This window comes from Ranitomeya variabilis, chromosome 2 (genome assembly GCF_051348905.1).
Source record: "Ranitomeya variabilis isolate aRanVar5 chromosome 2, aRanVar5.hap1, whole genome shotgun sequence".
Lineage (NCBI taxonomy): Eukaryota > Metazoa > Chordata > Amphibia > Anura > Dendrobatidae > Ranitomeya > Ranitomeya variabilis.
The window spans coordinates 577,748,714-577,774,995 of record NC_135233.1 but is presented as its reverse complement, the minus strand read 5'-3'; the positions used below and the strand labels follow the sequence as shown (position 1 = coordinate 577,774,995).

Sequence of the window (26,282 nt, the reverse complement as noted above, 5' to 3'; positions counted from 1 at the left end):
GTCCCGGCTTCAGTGCAAGGGAAAGAAGGTTGTGAGCATGCGCAGAAGATACAACTCACTTCCCGGCTGGTGTCGTCACGATTGGTCTTGTCTTCAACGACAGAGAGGCGAAGGAAACAGGAAGTGCGCGGTATAGTGCGAGAGCCTTATAACGGTGAGAGGCTGCTCGGTACATGCATGTATCCCAGAGCTGGGGGAGGGGTGCAGCAGAGCATGGCAGGTGCTGCCCAGCCCTTCATTGTGTCGCCTGCTTCTTTGTCCTGCAGATGAGGCGTGAGGTGTGAGGAGGACATCATCCTCTGTGCTGCTGTGACATCACATGTGGAGGCCTGACCGGACAGGTGCACCTTGTACTGCACGGTAAGGACACGACTGCTGGATGTCGTGGCGACACGGCGTCACCGGACCTGGACCTGCCATTGTTAGCGGGTCGGTATGGGGCAACCAATGGCACAAGGACCCCTGTGGGTGTCCAGCCCTATAGATGGGGGTCACCACTTGGGACTCCCCATTTGACCCACTAACAATGGCCAGACTTCAGCTGTCCATGTATTAAAGGGTTATTCCCATCTTGTTGAACTGTTCTGTTTTTGCAATTTACAGCTTATTAAAATTTTCAGCTGTTCTTGAGATATTAACATTTTTTTTCTTCTTTTGTTTTCAGCTCGTTACCTTGGAGACCGACCACTGCGGCGAGACAGCAGATCATGCACCGTTCTTACAAGCTCTTTTCTAGTGGGATTGTAAGCGCTGGTTTGAAGTTGGTTGCCAGGATCGCTGTTACCTCCCGATCCCGGACCGCTTCAGCTCAGCGCTTACAATCTAGACGGCAGAGGTGGTCGGTCTCCTTGGCAACAAGCTGTAAAGAAAAGTGATAATATCTCAGGAACGGTTGCAAATTTTAATAAGTGGTAAAATGGAAAAGTGCTTGTGTTTACAAGGGCGGAACAGTGGCTCAGTGGTTAGCACTGCAGCCTTGCAGCGCTGGAGTCCTGGGTTCAAGCCCCACCAAGGACCACATCTGCAAAGAGTTTGTATGTTCTCCCTGTGTTTGCGTGGGTTTCCTCCGGGTTCTCAGGTTTCCTGCCACATTCCAAAGACATACTGATAGGGAATCTAGATTGTGAGCCCCAACGGGGACAGCGATGGTAATGTGTGCAAACTGTAAAGTGCTGCAGAATATATTAGCGCAATATAAAAATATATATTATTATTAAAAATAATTAAAGATTGTGTGACCATATTTTACATTGTACATTTTTATGTACATATCCGCTGCAGACCTCCTATAGTTGATGGTGGTTATATAGGTTTTTCCAGTGTGTCTTGTTCTAATGCAAGTTTTGTTTTTTTGTTTTTTTTAATAGAATTGAAAATCCCATCTTGTTTATTGCACTTTTGATTGGGGTAAATGTTTATATTCACCATATAAAAGGGATATTCACATGATGGTATATTGCTATGAATTACCTCTGATGCTGTAGGTATTTCCCAGGGAATTGCAATTGGGTTTCTCGGATTAGCCCCTTTGGAAAGGAAGAACGGTGAAGGGTCTACACTTAGTTGCCCCCTTTTTTTTTCCATTTTCAGGACGTGATGGCATATTCTAGCAAAATGCTACCTTTTACTAAAATAGAAATGCCCTTTAAATAATACAAACTACACAATATATAGATCAGAAACCTGATGAGGCCAGTGTATTTCCTTTGAAAAATCATGTTGGCATGGCTGTCTAATCCTTTTTGAAAGATAAACCAAATGTCTGCCCACTTAGCTTGTTTGACGGCTTCTCCGTGTCCCTCCTCCTTGCTGCTGCTGAGATCTCGCACTGCTCAGTGCAAGCTGCAGCTGTCAGTGAGGCTGGGAGGGCTCATCATGTCCCTTTAAGGGTATGTGCACACGCTGCGGATTTTGCTGCGGATCCGCAGTGGATTTGACGCTGTGGATCCGCAGCAGTTTTCCCAAAGTTTACAGTACCATGTAAACCTATGGGAAAAAAACCCGCTGTGCACATGCTGCGGAAAAATCCGCGCGGAAACGCAGCGGTTTTCAACCTGCACCAATAGGAAAGTGCAGTTGAAAAACCGCAGAAGAAACCGCGAGAAAATCCGCAGTGGTTTTGCACTGCGGATTTTCCAAATCCGCTGCGGAAAAATCCGCAGCAGAATCCGCAGCTTGTGCACATACCCTTATAATTCATGAAGTTTATATTATGAAGTCTGATGACAGATCCACTTTAAAGAACTAGGAAATGGGTTGCAGAATTCTTCAACCTCTCCCCCAAAAAATAGCTGCGACCACTGTGATTGACGAGGGCCTATGGAAATGACTGAAGCCTTGTCAGCCCCTGGTTGTGCTATTGCGGGAGCTGCTTTGGTCTCTGAGCTGATTCTTCCGTCCTCTGTCGCACGTGCCTTCCGCTACGTCATCACACAGTCAGGACAATGGTATGATGCACTGCAGTCATTTAAAGGGTGGTTTTGCAATAAATGGTCATAACATGAGTTCATAGGTCTGTCTTGTATTCATTGCTACCTGGACTGACGCCCTCTTCTTTTTTCCAGTGCTGCATTGGAGACATGGATCCTGGTCCCAGATAATTTTGGGTAGCGGACCTCTCGGCACCCTGCACAAAGAGGATGGAGAAAATCCGGATTCCTGATCACGCAGCTGCGACATGTCCAACGTTCTAGATGATTGTGCTCGCTTGGATTGCATTTCACGCTAGCAGGAGCCTTGTGCAAGGTTTTCTGCTGCACTTTGGGCACCATCCAGTCCATTTAAATGAACAGTCGGGGACCAGTGACATGGGGAACAATTGCGTTTGCAGAGAAGATAGCGGGGCGGAGGACAATGTAGACTCGCCCAGCCAACAAACTGAGAGCCGTATTGTACCTGCCAGTGAATCTAGGAACCGTCCAAGAGACCCAGTAAGACCACCAAGGAGAGGAAGGGGACCACATGAGCCACGGAGGAAAAAGCCCAATGTGGACGGCCTGGTGCTGGATACTTTGGCCGTCATAAGAACTCTTGTAGACAAGTAAGTTGGGTTTTTTAATCCGGGGTATTAGTTCACATCCTGCTTACATCATGTAAGGCCATACAGTGTCACAATAGATACTAAGATGTAGGTATCTAAACTTCCAGCAATGGATTTCTTTTACTTTTCACTAAATTCACATTATTATTATTTGTCAGCTTTAGGGGTCTGAGTTTAAAGGGGTCTATCCTGCGCCACTCACACCCATATTGGAAGGTTGCCAATAATGGAAGACCACCCGACACTGCCAAGACGTGTGCACAATACCTACCTATCATGTATGTGTCTGGGGTCGTAACATCATCAGCACCATTGACTTCCCAGGTGGAAAGGACCCCCGAATAACCCTTATAACGCTGCTCTCCACCTCCGCCCGTCAGCTTATTACTATGGATAGATGAGAAAACCAAAGCCGGCGATGGCGCTGTGTGAACGCTGCTGTAGGGTCCATGATCACCAAAGCCGTCCGGAAGCCCCTCATTTGCCTATGAAATAGTTGGAAGGAAAAAACAACAAAAGGGCGAAATCCCCTACACATCTGTATAAGTGGTATAATTAGCGTTTTGAGGTGAAAGACTCCCTTTTAAAGGGGTGATCCCATCTGAGAGACTTGCGGCACATCAGTAGACATGGGTCTCACCGCTGAAACCACCATCTATCTTAAGAACAGGCTGCGGCTCGTTGTCAGGAAAGGAGAGGTGGTCACAGATTTTCTGCTCTCTCCATTCATTTCTATGAGAGCTGCAAAAAATGTCCCTGGCTTATATGCATGGCAAAAGCATCTGTGATCTCTTCCTACTGTCCAGCTTGCTCTTTATTTTCGGGGGGGGGAAAAAACAGATTCATCAACTCTGTGCTGATCCTGTAACCCCTGTATCACTGATTGGTGTTGATGAATCGGTGAGATATTACCTGTAACCATTTGCTTTTCAGTGACCAGGAGCCCCCATATTCCATGATCACTTTGCATGAAATGGCAGAAACAGGTACTTTATTTATTTTTTGCATTTACTTTTCTTGTTGGCTCCTAGATTTGGCTAGTTGGTTTCTTGTAGCCTAGAGTCCTCATATACCATATCCAAAGTGATGGATCAGCAACTCATTCGGCCCCATTGGAGTAATGGAATAAAATGCTCCTGTGTGCAATATTGCCATTACATACTGGTTATAGCGCCCCCTGCTGTTCTTTCTATTCCCTTTTTCAGACTAGCTGCCCAATGTGTCCAGTGCTATCGGGAAGAAGCCTCTTTTAGTGGGGCCTCCTATGGGCCATCTCGCACAAACGCTGGAGTTACTCTGCTGCCTATGTAAAAGGGTGGTGGGACAGGGCATGTGAGACTGCGGGCAGTGGGACAGGGCATGAGACCATCACTGGACACGTTGGGTGGGCCACTAAGCGGCAGCCGATCAGCTACTTGTTTACCGGTTGGCTGTCGTTTAGTACCCCGATTACACAGGCACTGAATGATCAATATTAGATTTAGTACATATAGGCTGCCATTGTTCTTGGCAGCACAGGTCCTATTTAGATGACGTGCTGCCGAGAACTTTTCACATGACAAATGAGCATTTTGCGCCTGTTTACACTACACGTTTATAGTGAAATGAGCTTTTCTAAGACCAGTCATCGTAATTGTGAAGAGTAAATGGACCTTAACAGGTGATTGACAGGGGGCTGCAGAGAGTCGGACCTCCACTGATCTGATATACATGAGGATAAACTATAAGAACTGGACCAACCTCTGTAATTCCCTGTTTCTTATTCCGCCTCCCTATAATGTCCGGAGCCTGGTGGGAGTTGTCATCCTCTCTGCAGTCGGGCATATGGTGTATTTTTTATTTTTTTTTCTCCTTTGTGGCATCACTGTGAGCGCTCTGCTTTCCCGTACAGATAACGGCTGGCTGGACGTGGTGCAGTCCCTCATCAGAGTCATTCCACTAGAAGATCCTCTGGGTCCGGCCGTCATCACATTGCTCCTGGATGAATGTCCGCTGCCAACAAAGGTGCGTGTCATGTGGGTATTCTCAGCTCCACATGAATCGCCATAATGAAGGGTGCACGGGGCGCTGAATGTGCCCTAATCGCTCCATAAAGACATGCCAACGGTTTAATAATGGCTGTGTAAAGTATAGGCTTCCTGGGAGATGCAGGTCTCTGGCATTACCAACCAATATAAAGTTTCTAAACTTTTTTTTTTTTTAAATGGACTTTCGGTAATCTTCAATTTTAGTAAAAAATTTTATAGTATGAAAAAATTACCAAGAACTGGAGGGTGGTTGTTGTTCCACAATCACGGCTCCTCATCAATCCCAGGTGGGGTGATTGTTGGGGTGCCCTCTGCTAAACCACCTCCAGACATGAGAGCGGGGGTCCGCCGTCCTCTTTTTGAGCATGCGCACACTATTCCAGTTGTAGTCTGAGTGTGGCGGTGCTGCAGACTCTTCTATCCGCATTCACTGACCCAGGGGTCTCGGCACTAGGGACCCCCAGCGATTGACTACTTATCCCCTCATCTATGGCACAACCCTGATTTTGGGACTCGGAAGCGACCCTGACTAGCCCGGTGACTGCATCCTTAGCGCGATCCGTCTGCTCAGTCCCGGGAGAGAACTGCTGAGTGTTCACGGCGTCGATCTGATGCTAGAAGCGGCCGCTTATCCAGATACTTCGCCTACAATTATCACTCAGCCCTGATCATTTCTCTTTACAGGATGCCCTACAGAAGCTGACGGAGAAATTAAATCTAAGCGCGGCCACGGCGGTCCAAGACTCCAGTAATCCCGCCAAGCACCGTAACACCACTGCAGTTTTAGGCTGCTTGGCAGAGAAATTGGCAGGTGAGTGTTATGTCCTCAGTAAATCCACCAACTGCAACTTACTCTCCCGATTACTTGTATTATTCACCTGTCATGGAATGGACAGATAATCGCTGTAATAGCGCCTCCATATTTCATTTTCTATTTTCTGCTACTGCAGAATAAGTAAACTGAGAATCCGTCAGTGAGCTCATTCTGAATTTCTTACTGGAACGTTTATTTTCTCTTTCCATGGTCTTCTCCACTGAATTAGGACGACAAACCACATCAAAGTCCAATGTGCTGGGAAGCAAGGAGCCAGTAAAAGCACAAACTGCACAATACATTTAATGAAGACCAATTGCAAAATTGTAGTTTTTAGCTCAATATACGTAAAAATAAATGTCCTCAAAGGTGGACATCTCCTAGGTGTAACCTGTGTACATGTCCGTCACAGACAAAGCAGATACCGGCTATAATACAGTCAGCATCTGCTAGTGATTAAACTAAAGTAAATGACAACATTCAATAGCACTTACGCAGGTGGTAAATTAACTTTAAGTGAAGTTAATAACAATACTAATTAAAAATCTGAATAATACTAATAATACTTTTTATTCACAGTGTAAAATCAAAGGGGGGCGGTATTATGTGGTGATGTGGTGGGGGGCGGGATTATGTGTGGTGGTGGGGGGCGGGATTATGTGTGGTGGTGGGGGGCGGGATTATGTGTGGTAATGGGGTGGGGGGCGGGATTGTGTGTGGTAATGGGGTGGGGGCGGAGCTACTGTGCAGGGGGTGGGATTAGCGAGTAATCACGATGCTATGTATGTATGTATATACAGTGCCTACAAGTAGTATTCAACCCCCTGCAGATTTAGCAGGTTTAATAAGATGCAAATAATTAGAGCCTTCAAACAAGAGCAGGATTTATTAACAGATGCATAAATCTTACAAACCAAAAAGTTTTGTTGCTCAGTTAAATTTTTATAAATTTTAAACATAAAAGTGTGGGTCAATAATTATTCAACCCCTAGGTTTAATATTTTGTGGAATAACCTTTGTTTGCAATTACAGCTAATAATCGTCTTTTCTAAGACCTGATCAGGCCGGCACAGGTCTCTGGAGTTATCTTGGCCCACTCCTCCATGCAGATCTTCTCCAAGTTATCTAGGTTCTTTGGGTGTCTCATGTGGACTTTAATCTTGAGCTCCTTCCACAAGTTCAATTGGGTTAAGGTCAGGAGACTGACTAGGCCACTGCAACACCTTGATTTTTTGCCTCTTGAACCAGGCCTTGGTTTTCTTGGCTGTGTGCTTTGGGTCGTTGTCTTGTTGGAAGATGAAATGATGACCCATCTTAAGATCCTTGATGGAGGAGCGGAGGTTCTTGGCCAAAATCTCCAGGTAGGCCGTGCTATCCATCTTCTCATGGATGCGGACCAGATGGCCAGGCCCCTTGGCTGAGAAACAGCCCCACAGCATGATGCTGCCACAACCATGCTTGACTGTAGGGATGGTATTCTTGGGGTCGTATGCAGGGCCATGCAGGGCCATCCAGTCTCCAAACGTCACGTGTGTGGTTGGCACCAAAGATCTCGATCTTGGTCTCATCAGACCAGAGAACCTTGAGCCAGTCAGTCTCAGAGTCCTCCAAGTGATCATGAGCAAACTGTAGACGAGCCTTGACATGACGCTTTGAAAGTAAAGGTACCTTACGGGCTCGTCTGGAACGGAGACCATTGCGGTGGAGTACGCTACTTATGGTATTGACTGAAACCAATGTCCCCACTGCCATGAGATCTTCCCGGAGCTCCTTCCTTGTTGTCCTTGGGTTAGCCTTGACTCTTCGGACAAGCCTGGCCTCGGCACGGGAGGAAACTTTCAAAGGCTGTCCAGGCCATGGAAGGCTAACAGTAGTTCCATAAGCCTTCCACTTCTGGATGATGCTCCCAACAGTGGAGACAGGTAGGCCCAACTCCTTGGAAAGGGTTTTGTACCCTTTGCCAGCCTTGTGACCCTCCACGATCTTGTCTCTGATGGCCTTGGAATGCTCCTTTGTCTTTCCCATGTTGACCATGTATGAGTGCTGTTCACAAGTTTGGGGAGGGTCTTAAATAGTCAGAAAAGGCTGGAAAAAGAGATAATTAATCCAAACATGTGAAGCTCATTGTTCTTTGTGCCTGAACTACTTCTTAATACTTTAGGGGAACCAAACAGAATTCTGGGGGGTTGAGGGGTTGAATAATAAATGACCCTCTGAAAAAACTTTTCACAATTTAAAAAAAATAAATAAACAAATAACATTCTTTTTTGCTGCAGTGCATTTCACACTTCCAGGCTGATCTACAGTCCAAATGTCACAATGCCAAGTTAATTCCAAATGTGTAAACCTGCTAAATCTGCAGGGGCTTGAATACTACTTGTAGGCACTGTATGTATGTGTGTGTGTGTGTGTGTGTGTATGTGTGTGTGTATATATATATATATATATATAATATATATATATATATATATATATATATATATATAAGTTTATGACCCTCTGAAGAAGATGATCAAAAAATGAAAAGTCATCCTGTCCCAAAGGGGTTAAGCCTGGATTTTGCAGTTTTGATAGGAAAGGTGAAAGTCACTGGTATATTACATTACAATATTTTTTAATATATATATTTTTTCCTTTTAGGTCCCGCTAGTATCTCTCTGCTGAGCCCTGGGATTTTGGAGTACTTGTTAGAAAGTCTGGTGAGTGTGAATAGTTACTAGTGATCCTCTCTGACCAGCATATGACATAGTGGCTGTTCTGGGGTACTGCATCTCGGTTCTTATTGAAGTGAATGAGAGCTGAGCTGCAGTACCTGAGAGCGGCAGTACCTGAGAGCGGCCACTACAGTGTGTGGCGCTGTGGCACTCTGGCTCGGCACATTATGTGCAGCCAGCTCCTGCAGTCTGCTGATTGGGGGTGAGGCCATCACTAGAAGATGTGAAATGGTCCTGAACAACCCCTTGAATAGTCTTGTCTTCTCTGATCTAGAATTTCAGGTTTCATCCCATGGTCATTCTGTTTGCACTTATTGCACTGGAGAAGTTTTCACAAACAAGTAAGGAGCGACGTTTTTTGGGGTGATGGTTTTTATTCTGGGGTTATAATATTTATTATTATTATTATTATTATTATTATTATTATTATTATTATTATGCGATCATTCCTCCTTGCTGACTCATTCTTGTAGGTGAAAATAAAATGACTGTTTCCGAGTCTCGGATAAGCGATCGTCTTCTCCTGCTTGAGACGTGGACAAATAATGGGGATTTCTTGAAGCGTCAGGTGGGCTTCTGTGCCCAGTGGAGCTTGGACAATTTATGTAAGTGTCCTCTCGCCTTGTACATAATGTGGAGCAGACGCCCCCTACGGATTTCCATTACCTGTTTCTGTTGCAGTCCTGAAAGAAGGGAGACAACTGACGTACGAGAAAGCTGACCTAGTGCCCATCAATGCCATGCTGAACAGCAATGACGTGAGCGAGTACCTGAAGATTTCCCCCTATGGATTAGAAGTAAGGGTTATATTCCTGCTAATCCTCATACAAGGAGTTGGGACAATCCGACAAATGCAGTTGTAGTATAACGCTAGCACTAGATTATTCTGTCTCATCCTCCTCCTCTGTTTTGTCCTATAATATTTAAAGGGGTTGTCCGAGACTTTAACATTGATGGTCAGCCCTCAGGATGTGTGATCAGTGGGGGTGCGACACCCGTCACCCCTCTCCGATCAGCTGTTTCTGGTGTTGGCGGCTGGAACTACTCAGTTACAGACCTGCACAGCTCCATCGACTGCATAGTGGCCACTGCGGGGTACTGCACATCCACGCGGATGTGCAGTACCCGGCCACAGCCACTAAACTGTCGACGGAGCTGTTCTGTGCTGAGCAATTCCGTCCGACAGCTGATCAGCGGGGGTCCTGGGTGTCCCACCTCCAACGTTAAGATATTGATGACCTATTCTAAGGTTAGGTCATTAACGTTAATGTCCCTGACAACCCTTTTAAGATTTATTTATTTTTTTCCTTCTTCTCTTTCCCGCAGGCCCGGTGCGATGCTTCCTCCTTTGAGAGTGTTCGCTGCACATTCTGTGTAGACAATGGTGTTTGGTATTATGAAGTAACGGTGATCACCTCTGGAGTCATGCAGATAGGCTGGGCGACCAAAGACAGCAAGTTCCTTAATCATGTAAGCGCCTCCCTGATGCTTCTGATTTGTGTAGACCGGCTCCTCGGCTGTAAATGCGTCGGCAGCTTCGCTTTTTGCAGGGCAAACTGTAGTTGTTTTGGTACCATTGAGGGCTACATGCGACCCTTTGTCTGCTTTTTATTTCATTTTTGGGTGGAGGTGAGAGCTACAGTTGTGGGGATAGGGGGTTCCTCTGTGCATAGACGCCTATAATACAGTACAAATGCATTCTGTTTCACTGTCTTCTCTGTGTGCACATAGGAAGGATACGGCATCGGGGATGATGAGTATTCGTGTGCGTACGATGGCTGCAGGCAGCTGATATGGTATAATGCTAAAAGTAAAGCTCACCAACATCCCTGCTGGAAAGAAGGTAGGAACCCTGAGATCTTTAAATGGTCGCTGTCATTTCATCAAACAATAGCCAATGTAAAAACTTTGTGGTTCATCTTATAAGAGAAATCTACTTGTGGCTCATAAGTGGAGAAACCTTTCCAACCCTGCCTTGTCAAAGCAAAACAGCTCACGGGTTACAGAGGAGGAAGGGTGAGAGGTGCGCTTGGCACACTGAGAGACCAGGCAGATTGTGCTGCAGCTCCCAGTAAATGTATTTCACTTCAGTGCTGGATCCAGAGCCACATAGCTCAGTACTGCTTTTGTTAGTCCCTTTAAGGGACATAAATCTGCGATCACCTGATCGTAGCAGGGCCTCAGCACCGCTATGTATAGTGAAAGTCACAATCTCTTATGAATGCCAACCAAACGCTGGCTTTCACAGGAAAACATTCGTGACCAGCACAGAGGTCTTCAGCAGACTCCTGGCTGTCATGGCAACCCATTGGCGTCACGAGCACGACAGTAGGCATCTGGAATAATGCACCCTCCTGCCAGTGCATGTTAAATTCCACTATTTGATGCTGTGTTCTCAGAGATGTAATGTATAGCTCTGGACATTGTAATGATTCTTTTTACTGTTTTTCCTGTTTAAAATTTCAATAATTATATTTACTGAAAAAAAAAAAATTCCACTATTTGAGATTGACAGCACCATTTTACATGTTAATTACCAGGAGCTGTTAACCCGTGGCTGTTAGAGGCAGATGATGGCTGAATAATGAATCCATCATCTGCCGCAAAAGTAAGGGACCCGATATATGACGTAACTGTATGTCATATGTTGGGAATGGTTTAAAAGGTTATACCCATCTTCAAAGATATGTGATTGTGTCTGTAAGAACGAGCAACTTTCTAATTTACATCTTTTCAAAATTGTGCACCATTTTTCTGATGAAGAAAACTGTGTTCCTCTGCTGCTGCCTGAGCTGGCGCCTCTGCTGCTGCCTGAGCTGGCGCCTCTGCTGCTGCCTGAGCTGGCGCCTCTGCTGCTGCCTGAGCTGGCGCCTCTGCTGCTGCCTGAGCTGGCGCCTCTGCTGCTGCCTGAGCTGGCGCCTCTGCTGCCTCAGCACCCACATAGCCTGGAGTTCAGATTCAACAGAAATCAGACTTTGTAGCAAAGTGGGGTCTCTGCATGATTATTTGGGAGATATTCTGTGTATTTATCTTACAGCTGTGAACATATGTTCAATCTCTACTTGATATTTCCATTTTTGCTTGTACATTTGTATTTCTTCTTTCTGTGTCTTTGTCCTGCAGGAGACACTGTCGGCTTTTTATTGGACTTGCATAAAAAGTTAATGGTCTTTTCTCTTAACGGGAGCCAACTTCCGCCTGAGAAACAAGTTTTCTCTTCCACCACGTAAGTGCTGTGTTTGCTTTCCCGGCGCCTGTGATTAATGGATTAGAGAAACAGTTCCATATCCTATCTGGGTCTTATACTGGAATCACTGTGTATTTTCCGCACGTTGTGACACTTTATGTACCGTATTGGGCTTGTATGGTGCCTGCCATAAAGGGAGTGTATATGAGAATCACAAGGAATAACGTCTGTGTTTTTTTTTTTTTTTTTTAATATAATGACATGAATGGATTTTACTCCATCTCCATTGTCCTCGGAGCGTCTCTCCCATTGTGCTGGCATTGCTGCTCCCTCCGGCATCTCTCCAGTTTTCCAAGGAGAAATGCTTAATATTGTGCATGTGTTTTTATATAATTTGGACAGATAATGGAAGACTATTTTTGTCTGCCCTGAATATATACCAGCAGTCGCCCCATAAAAGTGCCTTAGGGGTACACTAGATAATGCAGACACGCCAATTCAGCCTTTAAGATTTAAAGGGATTTACTCTCTTCAGATGCCTATGGGATCCCATTCACTAAGCCGTATCCCCTTAGAGAGGGGTTCTCCGGTCCTCAGATCAGTACGAGTACACAAATACCAAACATGTATAGCTTATTATTTATTTTAAGTGGTGAACAAAACAAAATCCAAAATTTGCATTAAAAGTTTTTTATTTTTGTCGCCATTTTCCGAGACCCTTTAGGCTATGTGCACACGTAGCAGATTTATCGCAGGTTTTTTTCGTTTTTTTGCTATAAAACCACGAAAAAAAAACGCTCACATTAAGCATCCTATTTAATAGAATGCAATCCGCATTTTTTGTGCACATGCTGCATTTTTTTCCTAAGCGGAATCGCATTCCAGAAAAAAACGCAGCATGTTCATTACATTTGCGGAATCGCGGGGATTCCACACACCTAGGAATGCATTGATCTGCTTACTTCCCGCATGGGACTATGCCCACCATGCAGGAAGTAAGCAGATCATGTGTGGTTGGTACCCAGGGTGGAGGAGAGGAGACTCTCCTCCACGGACTGGGCACCATATAATTGTTAAAAAAAAGAATTAAAATAAAAAATCGTTATCTACTCACCCTCTGATGGCCCCGGAGTCCTCCCGCCTCTCAGCGGTGCACATGGCCGCTTCCGTTCCTATAGATCAGAGGTGTCAAACTGCATTCCTCGAGGGCTGCCAACAGGTCATGTTTTCAGGATTTCCTTGTATTGCACAGGTGATAATTTAATCACCTGCACAGAATGATTCCAGCACCTTGTGGAATGCTAAGGAAATCCTGAAAACATGACCTGTTGGCGGCCCTCGAGGAATGCAGTTTGACACCTCTGCTATAGATGGTGTGTGTGAAGGAACTGCGATGACGTCGCGGTGACATGACCGCGACGTCATCGAAGGTCCTGCACACACACATCTATAGGAACAGAAGCCGCTGAGGAGATCGGCTGTTTGCGGAAGGTGAGTATAACAATTTTTTTTATTTTTTTTATTATTTTTAACATTCTATCTTTTACTATTGATGCGGCATAGGCTGCATCAATAGTAAAAAGTTGGTCACACTTGTCAAACACTATGTTTGACAAGTGTGACCAACCTGTCAATCAGTTTTCCAAGCAATGCTACAGATCGCTTGCAAAACGCTAGTTTTCTGTGGGAATATGCATGTCAATTCTGCATGCGATATACCTGTGGCAGGAGTTGCAGAATTGCCACTGAAATTTCCGCAGCAATTCTGCAACGTGTGCACTTAGCCTTAACGTTCTCATTTTTCTGGGTCTGGGTGATAGCTTATTTTTTTGTGTGCCGGGCTGATGCTTTTATTGATACCATTTTGGTGCAGATACGATCTTTTGATCGCCTGTTATTGCACTTTAATGCAATGTTGTGGTGGACAAAAAAAACCCTTAATTCTGGTCTTTTATTTTTTTGCTACACCATTTACCAATCGGATTAATTTTTTTTATGTTTCGATAGAGCAGACATTTTTTAACACAGCGATACCAGATGGTTTTTTTTCTTGTTGTTTTTTTTTTTTTTTTTTTAATGGGTCAAAAAGGGGGGCGATTTGAAATTTTTATTTTTTTTTCTTACTTTAATGGTCCTCTTAGGAGACTTGAAGCTGTGATAGTCTGAATGCCTACTGCTACATATAGAAGTGCTTCATATATAGCAAAGATTACAATCTCTTACAACTGCCGGCCGCAGGAGATTCACAATGATAGGTCTTCTGCAGACCCGGCGATCACGTGACGGGCGCTGATGGGTGGGACTTGTGACTTTGTTCCGGCTGGCGCGTCTTAGGCTATGTTCACACTTTGCGGTTTTTGCTGCGGATCCGCAGCGGATTTGCAGCTGCGGATCCGCAGCCGTTTTCCATGCAGGGTACAGTACAATGTTACCCTATGGAAAACAAAACCCGCTGTGCCCACGCTGCGGATTTCCGCTTGAAAATCAGCGCGGATTTTCTGCGGAAAAAAAAGAGAATTGACATGCTACTTATCTGCGGATTCTGCAGCGGTTTTCCACCTGCACCAATAGGAAAGTGCAGTTGGAAACCCGCAGTGGAATCCGCAGTAGAAACCGCACAAAAAACCGCAGTGAAAACCACCGCGGTTTTGCACTGTGGTTTTTCCAATTCCGCAGCTGAAAAATCCGCAGCAAAAAAAGGATAGTGTGAACAAGCCCTTATATACCGCTGTCAGTGATTGACAACAGCATTTAACAAGGGGACACTTATATCATCACTGTTTCCCAGCATAGCACACTATGTACACACTGCTTGTCTTGGGATGGTAGTTCTATCCAACATTGTATTTTATGGCGCCATTGTCCCTTAGTGAATGTTACAGTTGCGTCCTGTGTAATGCAGCTGCCATCAGTGACCCTTTCCCCCTCTCCTCCTCAGATCGGGGTTTTTTGCTGCAGCAAGTTTCATGTCCTATCAGCAGTGCGAGTTCAATTTTGGAGCGAAGCCCTTTAAATATCCACCTGCAAACAAATTTAGCACTTTTAACGAATATGCCGTGTTGGCTCCTGAAGAAAAGGTCATTTTGCCAAGGTAGGAGATTCTCATGCACCACTGCCCTGATATAGGTTGATCATCGGGACTCGGACCCCCCAACAATCTGATGTTGATGACCCATTTAAGTACTTGCCCAGTCTACAAAAGCTTGTACATATGGCCAAGATAGGGAGGAGGAATCACTGCCTGAGACTGGGCATGCTAGAATCCAAAATGTCAGGACTTCCGCCCCCATACCCCAGAATCTAGTGCAGGGGTCTCCATACACATCAGATGGATAAATCTCAGTGCTTGGCTAGTGTCCCGGTATATGGCCACTTAAAGGGCATGGTATTTATAAGCAATAAATGACTTTTTTTTTTTTTCCTTTCTCTCCAGGCACAGACGCTTAGCACTGTTAAAACAAGTCAGCATTCGGGAGAACTGCTGCACGCTCTGCTGTGACGAGGTGGCCGACACAGAACTGAGGCCTTGTGGACACAGGTCGGTCAATGCACCTTGGCAAGGCCACATTGGCTGGGACGGGTTCACTGAAGTGCAGCGGTCACTTTTATTTTGTGCCCCTACTTGCATTAAGGTTCCCTATTGTCTAGTTTTTGTAGTTTAAACATTTTTTTAATTTGTGCCAAATTCTTCTTTCAATTTGCACCATTTTGAAAGTATATTTTAAGCAATTTTTTTTATTCTAATATACCGTATATACTCGAGTATAAGCCGAGATTTTCAGCCCAAATTTTTGGGCTGAAAGTGCCCCTCTCCGCTTATACTCGAGTCACGGTCGGCGGTGGGGTCGGCGGGTGAGGGGGAGAGAGCGTGTCGCATACTCGCCTAGTCCCGGCGCTCCCCCTGCCCGTCCCACAGTCTTCGGTGCCGCAGCTCGTCCCCTGTTCAGCGGTCACATGGGACCGCTCATTAAAGAAATATATATGGACTCCACTCCCATAGGGGTGGAGCCGCAAATTCATTCCTCTAATCAGCGGTAACGGTGACCGCTGACAGAGGAAGAGGCTGCGGCACCCGGAGACCAGCTGTCCGGGAGAAGGAGCCAGGGACGCCGGGAGCAGGTAAGTATCTCATAGTTACCTGTCCGCGTTCCACACGTCGAGCGCTGCTCTGTCTTCGCGTCCTCTTGTTCTGACTGTGCAGGTCAGAGGGCGCGATGATGCATATAGTGTGCGCGCCGCCCTCTGCCTGATCAGTCAGTGCGGAGGGACGCTGAGGAGCTGCAAGCAAAAGGTGAGTATGTGTTTTTTTTTGTGTTTTTTTATTTTTTTTTATTGCAGCAGCAGCAGCAGCATTGTATATTGCACAGCTTTATGTGGAGCATCTATGGGGCCATAATCAAAGGTGCAGAGCATTATATATATGGCACAGCTATCTATGGGGCCATAATCAAAGGTGAAGGGCATTATATATGGCACAGCTATCTATGGGGCCATAATCAAAGGTGCAGGGCATTATATATGGCACAGCTATCTATGGGGCCATAATCAAAGGTGCAGGGCATTATATATGGCACAGCTATCTATGGGGCCATAATCAAAGGTGCAGGGCATTATATATGGCACAGCTATCTATGGGGCCATAATCAAAGGTGCAGAGCATTGTATATGGCACAGCTTTCTATGGAGCATCTATGGGGCCATAATCAAAGGTGCAGAGCATTGTATATGGCACAGCTTTCTATGGAGCATCTATGGGGCCATAATCAAAGGTGCAGAGCATTGTATATGGCACAGCTTTCTATGGGGCCATAATCAAAGGTGCAGAGCATTGTATATGGCACAGCTTTCTATGGGGCCATAATCAAAGGTGCAGAGCATTTTATATGGCACAGCTTTCTATGGAGCATCTATGGGGCCATAATCAAAGGTGCAGAGCATTGTATATGGCACAGCTTTCTATGGAGCATCTATGGGGCCATAATGAACTGTGCAGAGCATTATATATGGGGCAGCTTTATGTGGAGCATCTATGGGGCCATAATGAACTGTGCAGAGCATTATATATGGGGCAGCTTTATGTGGAGCGTCTATGGAGCTATACTGAACGGTGCAGAGCATTATATATGGCACAGCTATCTATTGGGCCGTAATCAAAGGTGCAGAGCATTGTATATGGCACAGCTTTCTATGGAGCATCTATGGGGCCATAATCAAAGATGCAGAGCATTGTATATGGCACAGCTTTATGTGGAGCATCTATGGGGCCATACTGAACAGTGCAGAGCATTATATATGGGGCAGCTTTATGTGGAGCGTCTATGGGGCCATAATGAACAGTATGGAGCATCTATTTTAAATTTTGAAATTCACCGGTAGCTGCTGCATTTTCCACCCTAGGCTTATACTCGAGTCAAGTTTCCCCAGTTTTTTTTGTGCCAAAATTAGGGGGGTCGGCTTATACTCGGGTCGGCTTATACTCGGGTCGGCTTATACTTGAGTATATACGGTAATAAACATATATTTAAAAAAAACAAACACTGGTGAGCACATAAATTATACGTCCAAAATGGTGCAAATTGAAAGAATATGTTATTGATTACTAAATTTGCCATTGGTCGTTTTTTTTTTTTTTTTTGCTTCTATATGTTTGTGGCTGATTCATCAATTGTAACTCTTCAAAAAGTCCCACAATTTCTCCTTCGCCTAATTGGGGGACACAGACCGTGGGTGTATGCTGCTGCCACTAGGAGGCTGACACTAAGTGATACAAAGAAAGTTAGTTTCCCTGCAGTATACACCCTCCTGCTGGCTCCCAGCTAACCAGTTCTTGCTTAGTGTCCGTAGGAGGCACACGGACTAGTCTGCTATTCAGACCCAAAGAACTCTTTTTACTTTTACCTTTTTACCTTTACAACGGACGAATGGGGCGACGGATTCTTTCATGTTCCCATCTCCCCGAACCATCAACAGGCGAGCACGGGAGTCTTACCTCTCCGTATCCTCTCCTGCGACGTGGGAAGCCACTGCCTGAGCTGATTCTAGGGGCGACGGGCCCCTTCAAGGGCACAGATCTCCCCCCTCCCTTATCAGACGAGCACTGGAGTGTCCCCTCCAGTATCCTCTTCTGCAGCCAGGCCTATTGCCGGACATTCAGCCCTGCCCACCAGGTTTTACCCTCGGCTGTTCAGAGGCACATTCCAGCGTGGTGTCCGAGCAGCCCCCACTGCACCACCACTATTAAGAGCGGATGGTACAAGGAGGCGGACGGTTCCTCTCCACCTCCCTGCTAAAGGGACGATGGATTGAGGGTTTTTTCTTTGTCCCTGCACCGTCCAAACAGCAGCAACAGCACAGGATCTTTTTTCTACCTTCTGACCTGCTGAACGAAGCTGCATACTGGGGTACGTGCCGGGACTCGAACGGTTGGAGGGCTCTGCACATTTTCCCCTGTTCGGCGCGCCGCCTATCCCGGCTCTTCCCAGAGTACCTAGTTCCCCACAAGGGGCTTCACCTCTGGCGTAATCCTTGAAAAATGCCCCGGTCTTAAAGACATATGACCAGCATGCCCTGGTCTTAAAGGCACGTGACCAGTATGCCCTGGTCTTGCGCACATGGCCAGTATGCCCTGGTCTTACGCACATGGCTAGTATGCCCTGGTCTTAAAGGCACATGACCAGCATGTCCTGGTCTTAAAGGCACATGACCAGCATGTCCTGGTCTTAAAGGCACATGACCAGTATGCCCTGGTCTTAAAGGCACATGACTAGTATACCCTGGTTCTTAAAGGCACATGACCATTTAAAGGCACATAAACAGTATGCCCCCCTAAAGGCACTTGACCAGTATTCACTGGTCTTAAGGGCACATGTTCAATCCGAAGCTGGTCACCCTAACTGAGCTCTGGAGCCCTCCGCCGCTGATCCCAGTTATCTCAGAATACCTAGTCCCCCTCAGTGGACTTTGTCACTAACCGCAACCCATGGTTTCTCTGACCAAGAGATCGAATCCCTCTGTGAACCCTCTGTGGCTCGGAGTGCTCGCAGGACCGATATACTTGGTCCCTCTTCTACAATGGGAGCCGTCGGCTAGCAGAGGCCGCAAGTATTCTAGAAAAATGTACAGGCGTCTAGAAAATGGAAGTTTTCATTTCCTGATCTCTCCCCTATGATTTCTTGACAACAACGCTCTGAATATGGATCACATATTGCCTTGGATTGCCAGAGCTTCAGAAAAAGAGGGACTCGCCTATTTATATCAACAAATTGACGAGCAGTTCCCTGGACAGAAGCCTCTACGTGGGATGCCATACCTGGTCTGATTTTTCAGGGCGACGGGTCCTTTAAAGGGCACCGATTTCTTACCCCCCCCCCCCCCCCCCCCCCACACCATCAACAGACGAGCACATGCAGTGTTGCCTCCATGTATCCTCTTCTGCATCCAGGCCTATCGCCAGACAACCTGCCCTGGCGTCTTTGTATCACAACTATTTAGCGGCTGATGCAAGAAAGCGGACGATTCCTCCCTGTTAAGAGGATGGTGGATCGAGGGTTCCTAATTTTCTACTCTGCATGACGATGGCAAGAGACTGTATTTTCCTGACCTGCTGGATGCAGTCCCGCATTCTGCCACTTGGCAGACTAACCGGGTAGAATTTCTTGTGGTATACCTACCAGTGTCCCTGCCCGATGTATCAATTAAAATACCACAGACGGTCGGATAGCAAATCTGGTTCGTTCCGTCTTGTGGCTTTGGGTTCAGCGCTCTACCCTTCCTTAGCCGCCACATGGGTTGCTGGACCAATAGTCTCCTGGTCAGAGACCTTAACTACTTCGATTCACACAAGTAACCTTTCCCCGAAGACAGTACAGCTGGCCAATCAAATCTTCTGAGAGGGAGACTAACAAGGGATCGTATCTTTTCTACAGACCCAACCAGCAGTGGAAGCGTTGTCCAGGACAGTCTAGATCTAAGGGATCTTGGTTCCAAAAAGGGGGAATAAAAAGTAAGACCGATCCTGGACCTCAAACTTCTAACAACCTTTGACAAGGTCCTCCTTTTTCAAATGGAGTTCCTCCGCTCAGCCATTACTTCAACAGAAAAATGTGGAGTTTCTGGCATCCATCGACATTCGGGATTTTTACCCTCACATTCCTATTTTTCCCCTCTACAATAATCCCTTCGCCTTCCATTCGCGAACAGCATTTTCGAGTCACGACCTTGCCCTTCGGCCTAGCTACCGCACCAGAGTGGTCGCAAGGGTCATGGCGGTTGTCATGTGCCTCTTGCACCCTAGAAGCACAGTCGTCCTGCCCTATTTGGTCGACTTTCTAGCCGCTCTTCCAGGACTACGCTGAGTCGTCTATATCACTTGCAATACCCTCTCACTTGGGCTAGCAGCTAAACTTGGACAAGTTTTTCCTCATTCCCAGCCCAGCAGATCCTTTTTGAGGATGATCCTGCACAAGAAGGATGGTAATCCTCTCTTGAGTCAAGGTCGTGGCCCTTCAACAGGGAGCTCGTGCACTTGGTCACTCATTCCCTCGGTTCATTCAATTCGCTAGGAGGGTTCTGGGGAAAGACGACAATGGAAGCAGTTTCTTTCACTCCGCTCGTTTTCAGCAAGTCAATCAGGCTTTCAAAGGGCAGTCTCTGAGCTCCTTCCTCATCCAGAGCCTTCTCCTGGTCCAATGGTTATTAGGGAATACCAATGCCAGTCTTCTTCTCCCGATCATTGCACTGGGGATCCGAACGGTACGGCTAATCCTACAGCAGGTCCACTGCCTTCAGGTGGGTCAACCATCTGTCTTCAATTGGATAATGCCACGGCTGCGCCATACGTCAACCATCTAGCAGGTACCCACAGTCCAGCGCCATGGCCGAGGTACCTCGCACTCTCTGATGGGCCGAGATCTATCACTCCGTGATCTCAGCAGTACATATCCCTGGAGTAGAACACTGGGCGGCAGACATACTCAGCCGTCAGGGTTTCTCCTCAAGTGAGTGGGAACTTCACTCGGAAGTCTTCCATCAGATCTGCCTTCACTGAAGTGCTCCAGATGTAGGTCGGATGGCGTCCAAATTGAACACCAATGTATTCCAGTTCATGGTTTGACATCGAGATCCAAGACCATCGCAGTGCATGCTCTGTTCTTCCATGGTACCAATTTCCATAACCCCTCTTCCACTACTTCTGAGATCTTTTCGGAAGCAGAAAGGGCCCCAGTGGTCCCGGGAGACCCACACTGACATTGTCAGGTTCTCTCGCTTGCCGTACTAGTATTTTTTTCCGTCTTATTGCGACAAAACTGCAAATATGGAATTTCTAGCAGGGAGTCTTCACCTGTAGTTCTTCCCTACCGTGTACCGTTAGATCTGTGGGACCTTAATGGTCCTGGGGATCTTACAGTAGACTCCTTTTTTGATCCGGACAGACTTTACTATCAGGGATGGTCGCTCCCCGGTCGCTTTTTTTTTTTCTCTGCGTTCCTGTCATCAGAGCTCGCCGCTCTGTTCTTTCAGACTTTTTTTCCTTATTACCATCAAGGCAAGGTCGCCCTCAGGCCATCTCCTTCCCTCGTTACCAAGGTGGTATTGTATTCCCACTGTCGCAGGGGCATCGTCCTTCTCTCATCTCTTTCGGCTCCAGTCCACAAAACGGAATTGGTTCTCCATAATCTGGAAGAAGTGAGTGCTCCGAGTGGGTACGTATCGAGGACGGCGTCCTTCCGAAGGTTGGACACTTTACTTGGGCTTCTCAATGGTAAGAAGGCTTCCTGACGGTCACAGGAAGAGTTTAGCCGTTTCATCAGCCATGTTAGCCTGGTGGATTCTTTTCACCATCCAGGAGTCCTTCCGTGCTAGATGTCAGCCTATCTCCCTGTCTGAGGGCTCTAGACACCAGATGTCGGCAAGCACGGCCGCAAGCTTGCGAATTCCTCCAGTCCGCATGCATTCTTGAAGCATTATAATTCCCACACTTCCACAGATTTGAGTCTGGGCAGGCGGACTCTGCAGGCCACGGTGACGCACTTGTAAGTAGCGGTTACACCGGCCTGTTCTGATGTTGTCCCCACCCAGGGACTGCTTTGGGACGTCCCACGGTCTGTGTCCCCCAATGAGGCGAAGGAGAAATAGGGATTTTTGTGTACTCACCGTAAAATCCTTTTCTCCGAGCCATTCATTGGGGGACACAGCTCCCTCTCTATTATTAGTTTGTGCTTGTTTTATAATTTGACATGCTATACTCTCATATGTAATGTGACATGCTATACGCTCATATGTTATTGATCTCCTACTGCTTTTGCACCGAACTGGTTAGCTGAGAGCCAGCAGGAGGGTGTATACTGCAGGGGAGGAGCTAACTTTCTTTGTATCACTTAGTGTCAGCCTCCTAGTGTCAGCAGCATACACCCACGGTCTGTGTCCCCCAATGAATGGCTCGGAGAAAAGGATTTTACGGTGAGTACACAAAAATCCCTATTTTTGCACATACACTAATCACATAAAGTTAGGGATGTTCGGCTTTCGGGTGAAATTTCAGGTGAACCTAAAATGCTCTGTAACCTTTTCAGAACTTATTGTAATGTCTCTAAACTTGTGATCGCATATGTCCGACTATTCAGTGTTTCAGGACTTTTTGCACAACTTACTGTTCTTTAACAAGGAACTTAATGGCAAAACTCCCAGCAGGTGTCTGGTAAATGAATCTGCCAATACATTTCGGGGTTCAATTAGAATTGGTATTATTCAGTTCTCCACATCATGCTGGTCACATATTGACATCATGAGACCAAGATGACACTTAACAGTTGATGACCAGGACCTCGCCATTGTGAAGCTTCAAGCAGGATGTTCTCAGATGGAAGCGACCACTGAGCTTAGAGGGTCACAGAGTCACTAGCAGGGTGCAACAGCGATAGAGGCAGAGAAGTGGACGTCTTTGGCCACATCTGACATTATTGTGAAAAAAGCCCTTCAGAATCGGATGATGAATGCCACACAACTCCAGGCACATGTAAGGGAGGTGAGAGGAACCCAAATGTCACGTCAGACCAATTGAAACCGTTTACATCAGTGTGGTCTGTATGGCTACCTTACCACACCGCCAGACACCGACACATGGGCCAAGGAGCATCTACGCTGGACGACGGACCTGTGAGCCTCAGTGATGAAAGTCGATTCGTGCTGAGCAGAAATGATGGCCGCCAACAATGTTGGAGGCGTCAAGTAGAGCTATGTGTCAGCCATTGTTGTCGCCAGACGATCCTTTGGTGGTGGTGTTGGCGTGGGCAGGTGTGTCTAGTCAATACAGAACTGCCCTACATTTTGTGGATGGTACAGTGATGGGCCCCTACTACATGAATAACATCATTAGTCCAGTCATAGGACTGTGTTGTTCATCCAGAGGCAAAAACTTCATCTTCATCGACGACCATGCTCCAGCTCATCGAGGTCCCATCATTAGGGAACGGCTGCTGGAGACCTCAATCACACAGAAAACCTATGGGATCAGCTGAACCGCCGTGTAGAGGCTCGTAACTCTGTACCTCAGAACCTCAATGACCTTAGGGCCGCCCTTCAAGACGAGAGGGACTCCATGCCTCAGCAGACAGTAACTCCACTTGAGAAGAGCAACAGACGTCGTTGTCAGCCATAATTGATGCTCAAGGTCTCATGACTGTTTGCTTTTGTTTCAATAAATTGAGATGTGGCGACCACATTACTGACTCTACTGTCATGAGAAAATATCACTAGAGCGTTAAGTTTTTACAATTCATGACCCACACATGACATTTTGAAGAATTTGTTGCAAAAACATCAACGACTGTCACAGGAAAAGTGATTACACCACAGTAGGCTGTTTTCTACTCCCTTTTTTTGCTTTTTTTTTTTTAATAAGTGGAAACAGTCTAAAGTATCGTCTGGCATCTGTACAATGCGTTAGTGACCTTAGAATGGCTCTGTGCCATTGGAAAGACAGTAGCGGGCAGAGCTTTCTTTCTAAGGCTGTATTCACACATCCATGTTCGTTACCACAGGAGAGAAACGCAACGTGTTGTGTTTTTCCCCCCCACCTCAGGTATTCTAGTTGCATCCATTTTTTTTCACTGAGGCAGGTAAACTCTGAAGATAGGTGGGAAGGTGCACTGAACTGCTCAACCATCGCAAGTGTGCACTGATCGTCCGTGCTTGGTTTGAAGTCTTTTTGTGCTGATGTACTCCACATTCTTGACCAACCAGTCTGTCAGCACAAAATGACTGTTCAAACCCAGCACAGATGCTCGCTGCACCTTCTGCCATAGCGGAGCAGTTCAGTGCGACTTCCTACCTGCTCGTTTTCCATCCATTTTCCTGCTTTGATAGATGTGGCTATATAGGAACCAGAGGAGGGCAGACATAGATGGGAAAACAAGTATGTGGGAAAGTGCTTTGTTTGAACAGTCATTGTGTGTTGACAGTCTCTTAAAGAAAGTTGTTCAAGAATGGGGAGAGGTGATGAGCAGTAATGAGCGGACATGCTGGGATAAGGTGTTATCTGAGCATGCTCGGGTGCTAACAGTGTCTTCGGCATTCTTGAAAAATACGTTTGAGTCCCCGCGCCTACGTGGGAAGTCCTTTCTTCAGCAAACTTTGCGACCCACTTTCCTAAACGCTGTAACTGCAGCAATAGCAGATAGGAATGGCAGCCTGCAGTTTGCAAAAAACTAGATATTTACAGCTAGAATCTACCTGTACCCTATTAGGTACAAGAAGGGAAATAATGGAAACTGTCCTTTCTTCCTCCGCAGTGATCTGTGTATGGAGTGCGCTCTGCAGCTGGAGACTTGTCCGTTGTGTCGACAGGAGATAAAGACTCGTGTCCGCCAAATTTCTCACATCTCTTGACCTCTGTGGAGTAAATGCAGGAAGATGTCCTTTTTCCTTTTTTTCTTTAATGAACGAGATACTGTCATTTTCAAGTGTTTTGTATTCGCATCAGATTCAGGAGAATGGCCATATTGTCTGTCACGGCCTGAACGACATGGACCGGAGCGCGATGGAAGATCTATTAACACGTGAGATACATCCCGGATTAGATCGTGTGTACGATGGACATCACATTCATTCCTTAAGGTACTTGTTGGGACTGGACCATCACATTTGGAGTATTTCTATCCATTTCGGGGGCTAAAACTTGCCCTTGTTGGATAGCCACGGCCATTTCTGACTTGGTTGCAGTAACATTCTCTCCAACGGACACCTGAAATGTTATTTTGCTCCATTTTACTTTTCTTTTTTTTTTTTGGAAAAGGGTTTGCACTATAATTATGCATCAATGTAACTGCAAAAACTGTAACTAATTGTACCATACTACAAAGTGTCTATTTTTGCCAGACAAAATACAGTATTTGACCATTGTTTTCTATACACGTGGCCTTCTGCTGGTCAGTCATTTTCCTTAGAAACTATGGATTGTGATTTTTCTGTAAATGAAACCTTTTTAGGGCTTAATTTATATTCCAAAGAATATTTGGTTAAGATACAGGAAAGGTGTACATTTACGGAGTTTTGTAACGTGCGCATGACGGCGACTTCAAGAATCGGATTTTTTTTTTTCTTCCTATATTTATAATTTGATATGGCCAGGTTGACCACGCGACCAATTCTGTCCGATACGATCTGCCTTCAGTAAGCCGGCTGTCTCCCTACGCCACCGGGTTGCTGAAGACGGGCCGTCTCATCTGTTAATAAAGGAAAGACAAGTTTTGTATAGATGAATGTTCTGTAAATGGAGAATTATCAGAAATTAATAATGTTGTAATCAAGTACACAATGTAGCGGAGCTTTAAGGCTCTGCCCTGTTAATATAAGTGGACGAATGTTAAGTAAAAATTTTACAAAGTCAAGGACTTCCAGTATTTCCCAGAAATATTTATTTTCTATCACATACAAGACAAGTAGTCTGTCCTATCCACTTCTATGGGATATGATATTTACTTACTTCTTAAATATATTATACCCCCCACAGTCACAGTCGTATAAATCAGACCAAGATGGGAACGGACTGGCCGGCGGCTCTCCCGATCTGAGCGTGAAGGCTTCATGTACTTCTGTGTAGCGGTCACGCTTCACTTCCGGCCAGTCCATACAATGCCCCATTGATATAAAGTTTGGGTTCTGAGACCCCCTCACAGATCAAAAGGGTTTTTAAAAAGACCCCTTATACCCAGAATTGGCCATATAATAGTGAATCTCTGTTTACTAATACATGTAACGGTACATTTGGTCATTTATTTTGGGATATTGGCATCTTTCAGTTTTTCATGGCCGTGTGGTGTTTTTTTGTTTTGACAACCAATATCAAACTTTCTATACCCCTTCTCTGAACTTAAAGGGACTGTCAGCACAGAATGACTGTTCGGACTAAGTCTTGGTGCCTCATTGCTGTTCAGGAGGGCTGGTCCAATAGTGAACAAGCCCTCCTAAATGGGTATTGGTAGATAGAAGTGATAACTTCTAG

General features: G+C 46.0%; 1 protein-coding gene across 2 annotated transcripts; it reads left to right on the top strand.

Annotated features, from left to right (window-relative positions):
* Positions 1-16: 16 nt before the first annotated feature.
* RSPRY1 (ring finger and SPRY domain containing 1) lies at positions 17-25,671 on the top strand. 2 transcript variants are annotated; one of them, XM_077288318.1, is made up of 16 exons: positions 17-154; positions 267-360; positions 2,565-3,040; positions 3,974-4,026; positions 4,932-5,044; positions 5,752-5,878; positions 8,522-8,580; positions 8,870-8,936; positions 9,069-9,200; positions 9,277-9,392; positions 9,922-10,065; positions 10,327-10,438; positions 11,719-11,821; positions 14,721-14,873; positions 15,216-15,320; positions 24,571-25,671. In XM_077288318.1, exons 3-16 carry the CDS (start codon positions 2,694-2,696, stop codon positions 24,665-24,667), a joined length of 1,728 nt encoding a protein of 575 aa, XP_077144433.1. In that variant the 5' UTR covers positions 17-154; positions 267-360; positions 2,565-2,693; the 3' UTR covers positions 24,668-25,671. The 2 variants fall into 2 exon arrangements, with proteins under 2 accessions (XP_077144433.1, XP_077144432.1); XM_077288317.1 differs by lacking the exon at positions 17-154 and having other exon boundaries at positions 174-360.
* Positions 25,672-26,282: the final 611 nt, after the last annotated feature.

Coding starts and splice junctions, on each gene's coding strand:
- RSPRY1 (XM_077288318.1), top strand. CDS start 2,694: ATGATTGTGCTCGCTTGGATTGCATTTCACGCTAGCAGGAGCCTTGTG. Junction 8,937..9,068: donor GGAGAAGTTTTCACAAACAA/GTAAGGAGCGAC, acceptor TCATTCTTGTAG/GTGAAAATAAAATGACTGTT. Junction 9,393..9,921: donor TTTCCCCCTATGGATTAGAA/GTAAGGGTTATA, acceptor TCTTTCCCGCAG/GCCCGGTGCGATGCTTCCTC.